The following is an 18,081-nucleotide window of genomic DNA, read 5'->3' as shown; positions in this document are numbered from 1 at the left end:
GGTAGTAGTCTCTTATGATCCTTTGTATTTCTGTGGAGTCTGTTGTGATCTGTCCATTTTCATTTCTAATTTTGTTGATCTGATTCTTCTCCCTTTGTTTCTTGATGAGTTTGGCTAATGGCTTGTCAATTTTGTTTATCTTCTCGAAAAACCAGCTTTTAGTTTTGTTGATTTTTGCTATGGTCTCTTTTGTTTCTTTTGCATTTATTTCTGCCCTAATTTTTAAGATTTCTTTCCTTCTACTGACCCTGGGGTTTTTCATTTCTTCTTTCTCTAGTTGCTTTAGGTGTAGAGTTAGTTGATTTATTTGATTTTTTTCTTGTTTCTTGAGGTACGCCTGTATTGCTATGAACCTTCCCCTTAGTATTGCTTTTACAGTGTCCCATAGGTTTTGGGTTGTTGTGTTTTCATTTTCATTCATTTCTATGCATAATTTTATTTCTTTTTTGATTTCTTCTGTGATTTGTTGGTTATTCAGAAGCGTGTTGTTTAATTTTAAAAGAAATTTTCTTTTTAAAAGAAAATTATGTCAAAAATAAATCTGACCATTAGAATTAGGAGTCAAAGTGAAAAGGTCTAAGAAAGCAATGCAATTTGCTGATCAGGAGATTTAGAAACACTGCAAGATAAAGTTTCTGTATTTATCAAAAGTTTCCTTGTACTGCTCTCTCCATGCCCCATCCCATTATCACAGGATAAAGCAAAAGACACCAATGAAAAACCAGTGCTGAAATGAAGGAAATTATACCCTCTGAAAGTAAAACACAATGCAAATGCTTTGGCTACTCCAATATCTGCTGGCTGACTACTGTGTGGTGATAATTTAAGAAGTTACTAAGGGGAAAGCCAGGGTTCACTGATAGGCATCGCCCCAGTAACAGGCAGTTTTATAATCTATTCCTAGCATAATCTGAGGTCATATTAAACTAAGGATGACCTCAGTTCAGTTCAGTCGCTAAGTCGTGTCCGACTGTTTGTGACCCCGTGGACTGCAACATGCCAGGCTTCCCTGTCCATCACCAACTCCCGGAGCTTGCTCAAACTCATGTCCATTGAGTCAGTGATGCCATCCAACCATCTCATTCTCTGTCATTCCCTTCTCCTCCTGCCTTCAATCTTTCTCCAGCATCAGGGTCTTTTCCAATGAGTCCATTCTTCATATCAGGTGCCCAAAGAATTAGAGCTTCAGCATCAGTCCCTCCAATGAATATTCAGGACTGATTTCTTTTAGGATGGACTGGTTGGATCTCCTCGTTGAAGAGTCTTCTCCAACACCACAGTTCAAAAGCATCAATTCTTTGGCACTCAGCTTTCTTTATAGTCCAACTCTCACATCCATACATGACTACTGGGAAAACCATAGCTTTGACTAGACAGACCTTTGTCAGCAAAGCAATGTCTCTGCTTTTTACTAGGTTTGTCATAGCTTTTCTTCCAACGAGCAAGTGTCTTTTAATTTCATGGCTGCAGTCCCCATCTGCAGTGATTTTGGAGCCCAAGAAAATAGAGTCTGTCACTATTTCCATTGTTTCCCCATCTATTTGCCATGAAGTGATGGGACCAGATGCCATGATCTTCATTTTTTGAACGTTTAGTTTTAAGCCAGCTTTTTCACTCTCCTCTTTCACTTTCATCAAGAGGCTCTTCAGTTCCTCTTCACTTTTTGCCATAAGGGTGGTTCATCTGCATATCTGAGGTTATTGAGCATAATCTGCTACTTGCTAAATCCTGGGTATTCAGAAAAAGAGTACTAAGTAGGTGACTTCTGATTTGTTGAGAAGGAAAGGAAGTAGGCAAGTTGGTACTTGAATTCCGTCTCATCAAACATGTCCCCTACATCTTGAGATGGCTGAATAGCATGACCAACTCAATGGACATGAACTTAAGCAAACTCTCAGAGATAGTGAAGGACAGGCGGAAGCCTGGCATGCTGCAGTCCATGGGGTCGCAAAGAGTCAGGCTAAGTCATCTTAGTGACTGAACAACAACATCTCATCCCGCTCCACTCACAGACACATTCACCTATGAGGACATCATTTCCCACAGCAGGTTGTATTTCTAAGTTACTCAGACCTTTAGGGAGAATTAATCCTCTCAGTCATTCATAGCTGAGTGGGACTTTCATTCCACATGAAATTCTTGGGGCCTGAAACCTCAGTTTATCCTCTCCTTTCCCCACTGCATCTAAACACTTCACTTTGCCTATCCTTAGTACTGAAAATGCTGCAAGATTTACAGTATGCCAATTACAGTGACTGCCAACAGAACTGTAAAAATAAGTAAGCAGTGTCAGATTCTAAAATGTTCCATATTCATTTCTGTCAATTAGGCTAAACTAAGAAGGAGTAGCTAAATGAAGAAGTATAAATAGAACTTCAATCTTTTCCATTTAAAAATATCCCAGAACTTCAGCCATTTCTTCTCTGCTTGCTCTCATACAAATTAATCTCCTGTTCTCACATCCACAATCAAAAAAAAAAATAAGTGTTTCAGCAGCTACATTACAAGCTTTACTTAGATCATTAACCTTACTAAAAAATACTATTTAATGAATTAAATAGTATTAAATTTAATACTATTTTATGAATGGAAATAATCCTGCTTCTCTTCCCAGTGAAAATAACAATACATCTTAATTCACCAAAAATCATGCTTGTTATATAAAAACTAACATTTATTTCTGACCTGTTACAGTTTATGACACAGACACACAGTTCTAAACTGGGTTTTATAAAACAGATTATAAAAGATCATTTACAAAATTTTGTGACATAGATCAGTGTGGGAAATACACAGAAAAATACTTCGTAAACTTTTCCTCTGGTTGATACAGATGTAAATAGATGAGCAAATGGACAGGACAAGTTAGAATAATCACTAAATTTTAAGTCTTCATTGTTCTAGGACCTATTAAATATTGGAAGAATATCCACACATGTATTATATCAAATAGCAGAGAGATGTTTTTGTCTCAGGCAGCTTTGTCCAATGAACAGAACAAAACAAAAAGCAAAAACCCAGAAAGCTAGCACTTTTTAAAATATTTTTATAGAACTAGAGAATATGCAAAGCTATATATTTAAAAATATTTCAAAGCAAACACTGCCTCTATCCCCCATGATACTCTTGTGATTCAGATCAAACTATTGAGTGCCTTATTATTTCTGCAAAAGAGTATTAACAAATTTTGGAATATCTGTGTAGAAATATAAGGAAAAGAAAAATCTACTGTATCTGGATTACTAAGAATGCAAACAATGTTTTCTGGAAACATTTAACAGTTAAAAACAGTTAGAAATTCAATTTGATCTTAGAGCCTTCAATTTATGTATAACTAAAGAATAAGAAAAAAATTTAATAATTTAAATAATCCGTGACTTTTCATGGTAGAAAATCTATATGGCAATCACCTATATGCCTCCTAAGAGCAATAAAATTAAATTTTTTATGGGCACCATTCTAAAACATAGCTGGCTTCTTGACATGATAGCTGTATTTTTCTTAAACCTCTTTGTATTGGTGTGCTGTCTCGTGATTCACGATCACCCTAAATAGCAATTCTAAATTCCAGAGCTAGAAAACAAATATAATGCTTCTTGAAGTTTCCATTCCTACTTATGCCTCCAAGCATCCTGTTGAGGATTTAAAATCAGCAACTGATTATACAGCTAGATCATTTCTATCAAGCCCCACCATACCTTGCTGGTGCAGTTATCCTATGGGGAAAAGCATTTAAAAGAGAATGAGAACACAGGATAAGCCTCCAAACAGAAAATATTTTAAGTCATTAAAAAAATTTTTTTAAGTCGTAAATTGAATATCACTTCTCAGAGACAAGCAAGAAAACATTTAATCCTTTTTAGAGATTCAAATGAGGTACCAAACTAGAGCATAAAATAACCAGCACTTCCTTAGCTTCTAACCTAAATAATGAAGCCCCTTATACAAAAATTGTTTCAACTATTTTTGTATAAGGGGCTTCATTTTAATTCTAAGAAATAAGAAAAAAAATAAAACTACTTTAAAAAATAGTTTATTGGCCCACAAATCAACAGCACTTGTCAAGGCAAATTGCTCAAAATATTCCAAAATGTACAGTAACCTACTTAGAAAAGATCACATAGAAAATAAAATACAATAAATATAGTTGCTTTTACAAGAGCTACAAAGTAAGGCTCAAACAGTCAAACCTCAGGTCTTTGAAAAGACCTAGTTTAATTCTAGCCTTTACAGATCTACATTTACTTTCATTCTCCTTAATCACTTTTATTTTCAGCACAAAGTGTGCCACACCTACTATCTTATCTGAAAAGCTCTAAAAAGAGAAAGACATTATATAAAAGGAAAAAAGAGAATACCCTTTATGAGCAATCATAAAATATTAGTCAAGTACATTTGCTGAGTAGACAAATTTTCCCTTACAATGAAGTGTAACACTTACCACCTCTGCCAAGGCTGAAATGACTTTACCCAGAGTTGTAAGAGACTTATTAATATTTGCTCCTTCCTGAAATCAATATGAAACATAAAAGAATTATGATAAAGAATTTCTACTAATGCCACATCATATATAATACATAAAATACAACTAGCCAAATGCTAGCATTATTTATGACCACAAGTTCTAAAAACTTCAACCCTCAATCTTTTCTCCTCTCCACTTGTTGACAGGCCAAGACCACATGCTTAACTTATAGTCCTAAATTATCGTCACTATGTCTATGCTCAAAAAACTCACAAATGCAGCCTTCTTTCCACAACTCACTGATGTGCAATTTCTCCTCTCGTTAAGCAAATCTCTAGAAAAGACCATGCTTGTTCTCACATCTGGATCTTGTGTATCTTTTTCCAATTATTGTCCCTTACTTCCATCTAACCAAATTCTAACCATTCCCCAAAATACAATTCAATTTTCACCTTGACTATGAAGTCCTCCTTAACTATTATCATGTAACATATCTTGCACTGAAGTTACAAGTCAGAAGTCAGAAAATTTCTTCTGTCAATGGTTTTGTGGGCCACGCGGCCTCTGCTGCAACTTCTCAACCCTATTACTGTAGCACGAAAGCAGCCACAGACAATACATGAATAGATGCAGCTGTATCCCAAGAAAATTTTATCTTTGAAAACAGGCAGTGGGGTGGATTTGTCCTACTGGCCATAGCTTGCTAACCTGTGTCATAGAGCATTGATTGACTAGGCTATTTACTTGGTAAGATAAATACCTTTAATCGAGTCCCTTTGGCACCAGTTGAATCAGCTCGTTCACTTCCTGCTAGATCCACCAAGCTGATTTTACTGACCTGGTAAAGAACATTGAGGCAGTTAAAAAATAAGCAAGGGAGAAGCAGAAAACATTTAGAGGCAAGAAATTAAAAGATTAAGGCATAGAGAACACTAAAAAGATTAATTAGGCCTCATATGTGGCACAGGAAGACAAATATATGGCAGTCAATTTAAACAGCATGCAAAAAGAGTTCACAGCAATTATCTTGGTTTAAAAGAAGTAATTTCAGAATAAACACATCTTAAAATGCTATGTCATAAAAATATATAAAACTCACTAACCCATTAAGTGACATTTTTTTTTTTTTTAAAGATTTTTTTTTTGATGTGGACCATTTTTAAAGTCTTTATTGAATCTGTTACAAGATTGCTTCTGTTTTATGTTTTAGTTTTTGGCCCGGAGGCATGTGGGGTTTAACTCCCTGCCAGGGATCGAACCCTCACCCCCTGCATTGGAAGGCGAAGTCTTAACCACTGGACCGCCAGGGAAGTCCCTAAGTGACATATTAAAAACGAAGCTTTAGCAACTGAAATTCTCACACTGTTGATAGGAATGCAAAATGATATGATCACTTTTGAAAGCAGTTTGGCAGATTCTTAAGAATCTGAACAAAAACTGACCGTAAGACTCAACCATCTTATTCCTAGTTATTTACCAAGAAAAACAAAAAAGAAGCACACACACAAAGACCTTCATGTACATAAATGTTTATGGCATCTTCATTTGTAATGATCAAAAACTGGAAACAATTTAGAGGCCCATCAACAGATGAATTAATGAGCAAACTGTGAGATATCTACACAATGGAATACTAATCAGTCATGGAAATGAATAACTATTGATACATACAACAACACGGATGAATCTCAAAACCATTATGCTAAGTTGAAAGAAGCCAGGCTGAAAATAGTACATACAATATGATTCTATTTATACAAAATTCTGGAAAGTGTAAACTAATCTATAGTGACAAAAAGCCAATCAGAGATGGCCTGAGGATGAGGGTGGAAGAAATTACAAAGGAGCATGAGGCAACTCTTTAGGGTAACAGAAATTCTCATTATCTGAACTGTGGTACCGGTTTTACAGGTGTACAATAGCCCCCTCCTTATATCTCATTTCCGGAGAAGGCAGTGGCACCCCACTCCAGTACTCTTGCCTGGAAAATCCCATGGACGGAGAAGCCTGGTAGGCTATAGTCCATGGGGTCGCTAAGAGTTGGACACGACTGAGCGACTTCACTTTCACTTTTCCCTTTCATGCACTGGAGAAGGAAATGGCAACCCACTCCAGTATTCTTGCCTGGAGAATCCCAGGGACGGCAGAGCCTGATGGGCTGCCGTCTATGGGGTCGCACAGAGTCGGACACGACTGAAGCGACTTAGCAGTAGCAGCAGTATATCTCATTTCACTTCCCATGGTTTCAGTTATCCATGGTCAACTATGTGAAAGTCGCTCAGTGGTGTCCGACTCTTTGCTACCCCGTGGATTTTATAATCCATGGATTTCTCCAGATGAGAACACTGGAGTGGGTAGCCTTTCCCTTCTCTAGCGGATCTTTGGTAAGTGTTAAATGGAAAATTCCAAAAACAAACAATTCATAGGTTTTAAGTTGTGTGTTATTTTAAGTAGCATGAAGAAATCTCACTCTATCCCTGTCCATGCCCGGGATGCAATCACCCCTTTATCCAGCATATCCCACTAATCAGTACCTTAGTAGCCATCTCAATTACCAGATTAGCTCTTGGGGTATCAACAGTTCTGGTGTTCCAGTGATCCTTATTTAAAAATAGTCCCAAAACACAAAAGCAGTAATACTGATAATTCAGGTATGTCAAAGAGAAGCCTTTGACATATAAATACAGAGCTTCTCTTAAGTGTATGCTAAGGTTGCTACTATCTACGGTAGCAATGAATCTTCTAATCATGAAATTGCAAAGAGGGAAAAAGAAATTTCTGTTAATTTTCACTGCCGAACTTCAGGCTGCAAAAGTTAGGCCCACAGTGTGTGATGACTGCTTCATTAAGAGGGAAAAGGCACTAAGCTTGTACAGAAAGATATTTTGAGAGTGAGAGAGACAACATTTACGTATCAATATCACAGTATATTGTTATAATTGTCCTATTTTTATTATTGCTGTTGTTAATCTCTTAATGTCCCTAATTTATAAATTAAACTTTATCACAAGCTATCCCGGACCAGTATCCTACTCCTTCCCATCTTGAGTCCCTTGAAGGTAGCTGCAGAGGCTGCTGGCTTGGTGGCCTCAACATCCTTTGTTTACTGGCATGACAAGCAACACTGTTTGTCCACACTCAGAACTGAAGACTCTGCTGCCTGTTCAGATTCTGTACCACCTCTCTGAATTCCTCTTTGACCAGCTGCATTGTTCAACTTGTTTCTACTAGTTCTTTCCCATCAGCATTTCCAACTGCTTTAGTTTTTACTTTTTCAGAACGAAACAACATCTGAGGTCTTCTCAAACTACTGTAATCCTATTTTCTCATCCCTTTCAGAGGGAGGGTTGACATGCTCAACCTGCTATAGTCTTTTCCTAGCATTATACTGAAATTCATCTTTAAAAAGTAGTTTTTAAATATAATTCTAAAAGAAACATGTATCTCTATGTTCATAGCAGCACTATTTACAATAGTCACAACATGGGAACAACCTAAATATCCATCGACAAAAGAATGGATAAAGAAAATGTAGGACATGCATACAATGGAATACTACTCAGTCATAAGAAGAAGGAAATAATGCCATTTGCAGCAACATACGGAGAAGGCAATGGCACCCCACTCCAGTACTCTTGCCTGGAAAATCCCATGGATGGAGGAGCCTGGTAGGCTACAGTCCATGGGGTTGCTAAGAGTCAGACATGACTGAGTGACTTCACTTTCACTTTTCCCTTTCATGCACTGGAGAAGGAAATGGCAACCCACTCCAGTATTCTTGCCTGGAGAATCCTAGGGATGGCGGAGCCTGGTGGGCTGCCGTCCATGGGATCGCACAGAGTCGGACACGACTGAAGCGACTTAGCAGCAGTAGCAGCAGCATACATGTATGAGAAAAAAACAATATATATAAGGGTTTTGATACTATCTGCAGTTGCTGGCATCCACTGAGGGTTGTGGAAAGTATCCCCTGCAGATGGGGGAGGTGGGGTTTACTATATACATACTTGATCTAGTTTTATACTCCAAATATGTGTGGTTTATTGTGCTTCAATAACACCTCAATAAAGTTGTTTTTTTAAAAATACTTCAGCAAAGTATCCAAAATGGATTGTCAGGGAAGCTACGGTTATGGGGTTAATATCATTATTGTTGTAGAGCTGACATGATGGAAGAAAAGAAAAAAATGCTTTCACACAGGATGTTCCTTGGTGCCATTCAGACAAATACTACTAAATTACATTAATACAGAACCTCTGGCTAAGCAGTGTCAAGCTATTTGATTACTTATATGAAGAGTACATTTTAAAAAAATTATCTTCAGCTAAAAACAAACAAGTCATCAAGTAAAAGGTGATTTTAGTTTTTAATGATATTGGCATCACAAAGTTCTCAGGCGAGATCTTTCATAAGAGCCAGTATAATAACTAACTTCAGATTTAAAAATCCAGCTGCATGCTACTTAGGAAAGCAGGCAGAGTAGAAGTCAACATAAGTTTATTATTAATAGTAATGCCAATAAAATTAACATTTATTAAATGGCTATGCTGTGCCAGGCATTAGACACATGCACTTAACCTATATTAATACTTACTCCTCCTTACCAATCCTATGAAGTTAGAGAAACTGAGGCACAAAGAGTTTAAGTGACTTGCCCAACATAACAATGCTGAAAAATGGAAGGCCAAGATCTAAAGAAAACAATTTAATTCCAATCTACTGTATTAGCCAACCACTGTAGAAAATGAGAAATTAACAAGCACAAGCATTTGAAGAATACCAAAAATGCTGTGTAGCTATTTTTAACCCCCCAAATAAAACGTATCTTGTTTGCTTAAACAGTTTAATTCCACAGTAATATTATCAGAGCTCAAAAAAGTAAAATACATATACCAAAGATGTTAGTAAGGTAATTAAGAGGTTCCAATCAAGAAACAAAGGAAGCATTTTCTTCCCCACAGAACTGCTTAACCCTCTTGCATGGAGTAGTTTTTGAGACTCAAGTGTCTTGGTTTGTTTCTTATTTTCTACCTTGCAATTTCACTTAAAAACCCACACTCAGAACTGGTATAGAGTGGAATATAAATGACAAGCATAAAGTATAAGGTACCCTCCATTAGGTAAAAGGGCACTTTCCTTCCTTCCACAAAATCCAAAGGTAGCAGGAGGGGCTTCCAAAAATCTCCACTCCACACAATTCAAGCCCAGACATTGAAGTTCTCCTACCTTCTCAGTGGAAAGGTTGGTCTCAGTATCATGTTTCTTCTGGGTGAACACAATGGTAAACACAGCATGGGAACGGCTACTTGTTTCATTCATGTTGGTAGCTGCCACTGTCCTAAAAAATATAAAGGTGATCACATGATAATGGAATCCTTAGATGAATGTTAAAATGACAGCAGCCTCCAAATTATAAGCATATCAATCACAAGCAACAGTTTTAAACTTCTTCATATTACAAGACTGCCACTTTCACAAAACTGCTCTGAATACAATTTGTGATCCTATCAAGCTACCTCCAACTTCAAAGGCACCCCATCAGAATCATTTTTGATATTCCAGCTCTACCTTTAGAAAGCACTGAGGCATCTGATTTTTATTGTTCATTAGATGCTCGATTATTCAAGAATCAATTACTACCATAGGCGTGTGATGACCAATATTTTACCATGACTTGATCAAAACCTAACAGCAGAACTTAACCAAAGTTCTGATGTGGTTCAGTAGTGTGCTGTCTGGATAAGAACACCAAATACGCTGAGACCACTGCTTTTCCAGTACAGCCAAAGGATCAGAGCACTCCACGGTAAAAGCAACTTCCACAGCTATAAATGTGGTCTCAAACCCTTAACCAGGAACTAAGGGGCTCAAAACGTACCAAAAACCTCGATCATGAGTCTGTTTCCTCCCATACCTGGCTTTGTTCCCAGCGTCCATGAGATCAGCAATGTCTGTGTAGGAAGTGACTGCCAACTTTGACAGGTCCTCCACATAAGGGCCAAGAAGGGGATGTTCACGCACACGCAGATGACCCTTGTTTTTGGGATTCAGCAAGTCTCGTACTCTCTCACAGTAAATTTCCATGTAGCTCACCTATGAATATGTTATTAAAGTGATTTAGAGGACTTGGAAAAAGAAATCCTATACATTACAAAGTTTAAATCATTTTATCTTTCCATCTTTTATTAAAAGCTCTCAATTCAAGATCAACAGCCTTTACAATGTGAAATGCCATAGTTCTAGTCCCTTTTATTCTCTTACCAGTAGCACAGATATAACTGAGTACTCGCAGTCAAGGATCTTTCCAACTCAGGGATCGAACCTGTGTCTCTTGCATCTCCTGCATTGGCAGGTGGATTCTTTACTACTAGTACCACTTGCGAAGCCCTTTTAGTAGTAACTTATCAGTTATTAGGGCTTCCCAGGTGGCTCAGTGGTAAAGAATCCACCTGCCAATGCAGGAGAGGCAAGTTTGATCCCTGGGTAGAGAAGATAGCCTGGAGAAGGAAATGGCAACCCACTCCAATATTCTTGCCTGAAAGATCCCAGGAACAGAGGAGACTGGTGGGCTACATATAGTCCGTGGGGTCACAAAAGAGTCAGACACAACTTAGTGACTAAACAACAAATCAGTTATTCATGGGGCTTTTTTTCTAATGTACGATGTTGTCAATAACTGAGGATTACAATTACTCCAAAAGCTTGAAAATAAGATTTCTATTAGTGTTAAAACTTAGTCAAAAAGATACCCTGGAAAGAAAATTTCCAGCGAAAAGAAGTGTAAGTGACAAAGCACTGAGGCAGAAATGTTCCTGGTGTGTTCCAGAAACAGCTGAAGCAGAGTGAACAAGGAAGAGAAACAAGATAGGAGGTAGAGGTCCCACCAATGTAAAGAAAAACAAAATATCAACTAGGGATACACCCTATGCTCCAAAAAGGCCTGTGAATTCTGCATAATATGAAAGAAAATGGCATCCTCTTCTACTACCTATAAGCTCAAAAATTTCAATCACATTATCATGCTCCCTACCCTTTGAATTTTAACTATACAATAAGCCACAGACTTTCAAACAAAGATTTAATTGCAACATTCTTCATATTAACCATAACTTTAGAAATAGCCTCAAAGTACAGAAGTGGGGAAATAGTTAAGTGATCTATAGCTCTGTCATAATTTGGAACTATTTAAAAGTAGCATTTGAGGAAATGGAGCACCGAGGACTGTTTTTAACCCACAGCTGTACGCACCTCTACAGAGTAAGACATTTCTTCGTTACAGTTGTCATTGATTTTCTCAAACAGCTCTTCACATAACTGTAGGAGCAGAACGAGAGGCATAAGTCAGAACTTACCCATGAGTGCTAGAGATTAGCAAGATTCGTTTTCTCTTTTTCAAAATGTTAATGGCATCAACATCAAGGGTAAATGCTTTAAATGAAATAAAAGGAAAGTCTGGAACACATTCCTCTCAGCTAATCTCTATTTTCCCTCAACAATATCACCTCAACGTTTCCTTAGAAAGAAAATCACATTTAGGGGAAGAGAATTGTCTTCTATTGTTATGTCACTGATTTCACTTCATGGGAATTCAACTCTTCATATCATACTAGAATTAACTGTGACTCTACCATGAGTATTGTAACTGTAGAAGTAAAATTACTATTAAACTATTTTACACACTTATTTATCATGATATATAAATTTTATTATATGTTATCAGTTATATATACATTGTAAATTTATACATACATATATACATGTATAGGGAAAACACACGTTATTTGAAGGAAGTAAATGAAAGTATTTTCAAGAAGAGTTTTGACTCTATAATTTCTCCCCTTTACCTCTGCCTTAAGATTCCAACCCCTCTTATGAGAGGCCAGTCCATTACATAGTGACATTTCTGGTGGAATACATTAATTTTTCTAGATCAGGAAAATTATAAAATTTTAGTCTCCCTATCCTTTAATTTACTTAAAATATGTGATGCTTTAAATAAGAATATTAATAAAAATCCACTGAATTTTCATTTGCTATATGCTTCGTATTAAAGCAATCAACATACCTTTGAAAAATGAGCTATATGTTCATGATTCTTTAGAAGTTCAAATAGAACTTAATATGTAATTACAAGTGTCAGTTTCTAGAACTTAACAATCTTTTTAAAAATTCATGCTTTGGCATTAAAATATTCCAAAATTTTATCAGGAAAAGAGATACATATGTAACCATGCAAGAATTACAATAACAAACAAATTAAACAAAAGAGAAAGAGAAACTAAGTGTGGTAATAGGATAAAATAAATAACTTATAATCTACAAACGATTATTTTACTGCTGAAGAAGTTACTACATAAAAGTAAAAGCAAAGACTCCAGAACTACCCTGCCTCCTCGTGGATCCTGGATCTGCCATGTACGTGTGCAGGTGACATGCTCTCTCCGTGCCTCAGTTCCCTCATCTGTAAATGAGGGAAACAAGGGCACCGACCTCTCAGGGTCACATGAAGAGGATTAGATGAGCTAAGAATTGTAAAGAACTTAGACCTGTGTCTGGCGTGTGATGAGTGCTCACAATGTTTTCTCTAACTAGTATTATAATTATTACCATTACTCTACATAAAGGACAGTTCCCAAACATATGTCTTAATTCAGACACATACTTTTTACAGAAAAAAGTATGCTAGTATCTTCCATTTTTTTTAATAATTTCAATTATATAGCTGAATTTAAAAGTATAAATCCAATAATCCTTTCAAAAAAGTAGCTATTTCTCCTTATGTATTTTATTTTCAGAATACAGCAATGGCCACACTGCTGCTGCTGCTAAGTCGCTTCAGTTGTGTCCGATTCTGTGCGACCCCATAGACGGCAGCCCATCAGGCTCTGCCGTCCTTGGGATTCTCCAGGCAAGAATACTGGAGTGGATTGCCATTTCCTTCTCCAGTGCATGAAAGGGAAAAGTGAAAGTGAAGTCGCTCAGCCGTGTCCGACTTTTAGCGACCCCATGGACTGTAGCCTACCAGGCTCCGCCGTCCATGGGATTTTCCAGGCAAGAGTACTGGAGTGGGGTGCCATTGCCTTCTCCGAATGGCCACACTAGGCCTACAGTAAAAGGACATTTTAAAATTAATCCCAAATATCACTAATAAAAGCAAACCATGTTCCTGTTATTAGCAAAAGAAGTTCCTTCTAAATATACCTATGTGACAACTTTTCTCAATTCCCAAACAAAATACAAAATCAAGACTAACTGCTCTTAAAAAAAATCTCAGACTGCTCAAAGTTTAAGTGATAGAATTAATTTAATAACACAAAAGAGAAGGCAATCAAAAAACAAAAATAATCATATTCTTAAGAAGTGATCTGGGTGCTCACAATGTTAAGAAACATGAACTGGGGGAAAATATGAGACCAACAACACTCACTAGGTGTTCCTAGGATTCAGAACAGAACCTGGCACCTACCATCATGTTTAAAAGAAGCTGATAACATTGTTCAAAAGATAAAGTAACATGATATTGGCTAAAAAACAGACTCTGAATACATATCAGTCTTTTCCATCAGGCTGTGAGCTCCTCTGAAGGAAAGGGACAGGTGATTTACATTTGAGCCCTGCATACGATAGTCCCTGAATAAATTTTTGCTAAATAAAAACTGTTAAAGTAATTAAGGACTAAGAGTAATAATGAACAGAAGTTTTTTGTTGCTGTGTTTTGTACCTGTGGAATGATGCCAGCCTGGCTTTCTTCTTGTTTACCCATCATTGTATAAGACTTTCCAGCCCCAGTCTGCCCATAGGCAAAAATACAGACATTATATCCCTCAAAGGCATGTAAGAGCATTTCCTTTCCAATATCATTGTATACACGGTTTTGAGATGCAAAACAGGGATCTTCAGGCTGTAAAGATTAAAAGGAAAAATAAATGGCATTTATTTATACTTTTTCCTATGCTTATTACTTCTATAATAAACAAGTGTTTCAAATCAGAATAGTGCCCCCTATATATAGTTTATTTTTCTCATTAAACACACACACACACACACAGGTACTATTAGAGACATTAAGGCCACCCATACATAAAAATATCTACATGAAATTATCTGACATGATTACATTTCATTTTCCATAACCTTGAAAGGATCACTCTTCCATTCATAGGGAGCTCCAAGAAAATTTTCTTAAGTGGGAAATGTGACTAGAAAATCAAACATCAAGTCCACATATAAAAATACTTCTTTGGGGACTTCCCTGGCAGTCCAGTAGTTAAGACTGTGTTCCCAATGCAGGGGAATATGGGTTTGACCCCCGGTTGGGGAAGAGCCCACATGCCAAATGCAACAAATTGCAACAAATGCAACCCACATGCAACAACAACAACAAAAAATTCTTTGAACTTGCTCCAGGTAGTGTGGTTATTTCTCAATAAACACAGCTTTTGGAGAATGTTTTCCAGTCCCTTTCACAGACTCTTCCCTTGGCAATTAGGCTTTGCAGTAGTTTAAAACATCTCCTACTCTAATGGAAAACAGGAAAAACAAAAAATGTGTAATAGAGATGCAGAAGCAAACTCTAGGAACAATCACTAGAAGCCAGCAAGATTTGGGGTCCTGTAATAACTAAGGGCACACTGCAAAAGGTCCTACTCTTCATTTGCCTAGATGTTGGTAATCTCTGCTTTCCCTGCGGACCTGCAGGCTCTTTCAAACCATTTATAACCCACAATGTTCTACTGCACTGCACCATGGGTACACTCACCGAGGTGTGAGACCAGTAGGAGTAGTCAAAGCTGAAAGACTTTGGAGCTTCCTTTGGGTTCTTTGGGTTAATAATACCTGCAGGAGGAAAATGTTTTGATTTTATAAGTCACTCAATTAAATGTTAGTTCAACATGATATTATGCAGTAAGCTCAAAACATTCAAATCAGTAAACTCATACAACTGAATCTCAATAGAGCAACCGAAAAATAAAATTAATCACATTTTTAATAGATAGGGTCTATATATAGAACTCAAAAAAAAAATCCGACCAACAACATTTACAAGATGTCACCAGGATTTACAACAGAGCTTGCTATCTAGTAGATATTCAGTAAATATCCTGTGACTGAATCTAGGTAAGTTCGAAGAAAAAAAATCTGGAAATGGGTCATGTGACTGTTTCAAGGTACTTCATTAAGGCTTGCGGAGAAGGCAATGGCAACCCACTCCAGTACTCTTGCCTGGAAAATCCCATGGACGGAGGAGCCTGGTAGGCTGCAGTCCATGGGGTTGCGATGAGTTGGACATGACTGAGCGACTTCACTTTCACTTTTCACTTTCATGCACTGGAAAAAGAAATGGCAACCCACTCCAGTGTTCTTGCCTAGAGAATCCCAGGGATGGCAGAGCCTGGTGGGCTGCCGTCTATGGGGTCGCACAGAGTCGGACACGACCGACGTGACTTAGCAGCAGCAGCAGCAGCATTAAGGCTTGAAATATATCAACACATTAAAAATAAAATGTAGAAAAATTATTGAATTAATCCAACCACTGCTTGAAACAAACTCTTTTTAAAGATCTTATTATCTATTTAAGAAAAGCATTCAGTAAGGAAGCATTCATTGGAAGGAGAGTTTTATTTCTGAAATCACTGTTTACATCAAAAGTGATTTCTTGTGTACTTAATCCAGTCACATACTTCAGGGCCTAAACTGAATACTGAGGCTTGGCCTCTCTTCCTCCCTCACATACACAAAGCTTTAGTACCTCATATTTCACATGGAATAGAATCTTTGTAACATGTGGCCATGAAGTCGCCTCAAAGACCGGGCATCTCAACCAATCCACTTCTCTAAGGCAGGGCCACATCCCAAGCTATCAGTGAGATCAGGATTAAAAAATAAATCTGTCCCCCGGGCAGCTGCTGCTTGGGACACAAATAGCAACAGTTGCTACGGTGCTTAGTTCTCTCTCACTGGATTCCACAGGGTATGGCCACACTTATGTTCCAACCTCAAATGCTGACAGAAGATTAATAAGGCTCACAGCACATAATCATGTGACAAGGAGACATGGTTCTAGAAAGAACATCTCCCCCCCACACAAATGGTAATCTAAGCAAAGAAGTATGTTTCTAAACAAAAGGCCCTACCTGCAAGATTTAAATAGCAGCCAAATCCATGGAGCACTTAATCAGGCTGTATGTACTTTCTATGCACAGACCTATTTAATCCTCCGAATCACTTAATAAGGCAGATGCTTTATTATCTCCATTTTATAAAGAAACCATCACAAAGAGGTTAAGGAAAACCCAAGGCTCCAGGGCTAGCTAGTGGCAATTCAGGAGGTGAATCTGGGGAGTCCAGCTCCTGAGCCCAGACAGCCACCACTCAAATACTCTGCACATGCAGCGATCACCAAGGAAAACACAGTTCAGTTCAGTTCAGTCGCTCAGTCGTGTCCGACTCTTTGCGACCCCATGAATTGCAGCACGCCAGGCCTCTCTGTCCATCACCAACTCCCGGAGTTTACCCAAACCCATGTCCATCGAGTCGGTGATGCCATCCAACCATCTCATCCTCTGTCGTCCCCTTCTCCTCCCGCCCCCAATCCTACCCAGCATTAGGGTCTTTTCCAATGAGTCAACCCTTTGCATGAGGTGACCAAAGTATTAGAGTTTCAGCTTCAACATCAGTCCTTCCAATGAACACCCAGGACTGATCTCCTTTAGGATGGATTGATTGGATCTCCTTGCAGTCCAAGGGACTCTTAAGAGTCTTCTCCAACACCACAGTTCAAAAGCATCAATTCTGCGGCGCTCAGCTTTCTTCACCGTCCAACTCTCACATCCATACATGACCACTGGAAAAACTATAGCCTTGACTAGACGGACTTTTGTTAGCAAAGTAATGTCTCTGCTTTTAAATATGCTATCTAGGTTGGCCATAACCTTCCTTCCAAGGAGTAAGCGTCTTTTAATTTCATGGCTGCAGTCACCATCAGCAGTGATTCTGGAGCCCAAAAAAATAAACACTGTTTCCACTGACACTGTTTCCACTGTTTCCCCGTCTATTTCCCATGAAGTGATGGGACCAGATGCCATGATCTTAGTTGTCTGAACGTTGAGCTTTAAGCCAACTTTTTCACTCTCCTCTTTCACCTTCATCAAGAGGCTCTTTAGTTCTTCTTCACTTTCTGCCATAAGGGTGGTGTCATCCGCATATCTGAGGTTATTGATATTTCTCCCGGCAATCTTGATTCCAGCTTGTGTTTCTTCCAGCCCAGCGTTTCTCATGATGTACTCTGCATAGAAGTTAAATAAGCAGGGTGACAATATACAGCCTTGACGTACTCCTTTTCCTATTTGGAACCAGTCTGTCGTTCCATGTCCAGTTCTAACTGTTGCTTCCTGACCTGCATACAGGTTTCTCAAGAGACAGGTCAGATGGTCTGGTATTACCATCTCTTTCAGAGTAAGGCACTTTTATACATGTGATTATGCATGTGCATGTGTATGCACATTTATGACCACCTCAGACCCAAACTGTATGGCAGGCATTGTTCAGAACTCTCCTCATCCATATGAAACAAGGAACTATGAGAATTACAGTTCCTAAAAGATGAAAGACCACAC

General features: G+C 38.0%; 1 protein-coding gene across 30 annotated transcripts in view; it reads right to left on the bottom strand.

The window, feature by feature from the left end:
• Positions 1-18,081, bottom strand: part of KIF1B (kinesin family member 1B) — a 169,969-nt gene that overhangs the window by 115,158 nt on the left and 36,730 nt on the right. For 25 of the 30 annotated variants that reach the window (XM_081489383.1, XM_081489389.1, XM_081489392.1 and 22 more), the window contains exons 3-9: positions 15,225-15,301; positions 14,187-14,366; positions 11,714-11,779; positions 10,380-10,558; positions 9,692-9,803; positions 5,226-5,303; positions 4,442-4,507 (exon numbers count right to left, since the gene is read on the bottom strand). In XM_081489383.1, the coding sequence (XP_081345509.1) occupies positions 4,442-4,507; positions 5,226-5,303; positions 9,692-9,803; positions 10,380-10,558; positions 11,714-11,779; positions 14,187-14,366; positions 15,225-15,301 (758 nt within the window). Of the gene's footprint in view, positions 1-3,698; positions 3,717-4,441; positions 4,508-5,225; positions 5,304-9,691; positions 9,804-10,379; positions 10,559-11,713; positions 11,780-14,186; positions 14,367-15,224; positions 15,302-16,214; positions 16,396-18,081 lie in introns of those variants that run through there. The other 5 variants (XM_081489410.1, XM_081489409.1, XM_081489411.1 and 2 more) reach the window with 3 other exon arrangements.

Source organism: Giraffa tippelskirchi, chromosome 5 (genome assembly GCF_054371585.1).
Source record: "Giraffa tippelskirchi isolate mGirTip1 chromosome 5, T2T-mGirTip1v1.2.pri, whole genome shotgun sequence".
Lineage (NCBI taxonomy): Eukaryota > Metazoa > Chordata > Mammalia > Artiodactyla > Giraffidae > Giraffa > Giraffa tippelskirchi.
This window is presented reverse-complemented; position numbering and strand designations above follow the sequence as displayed.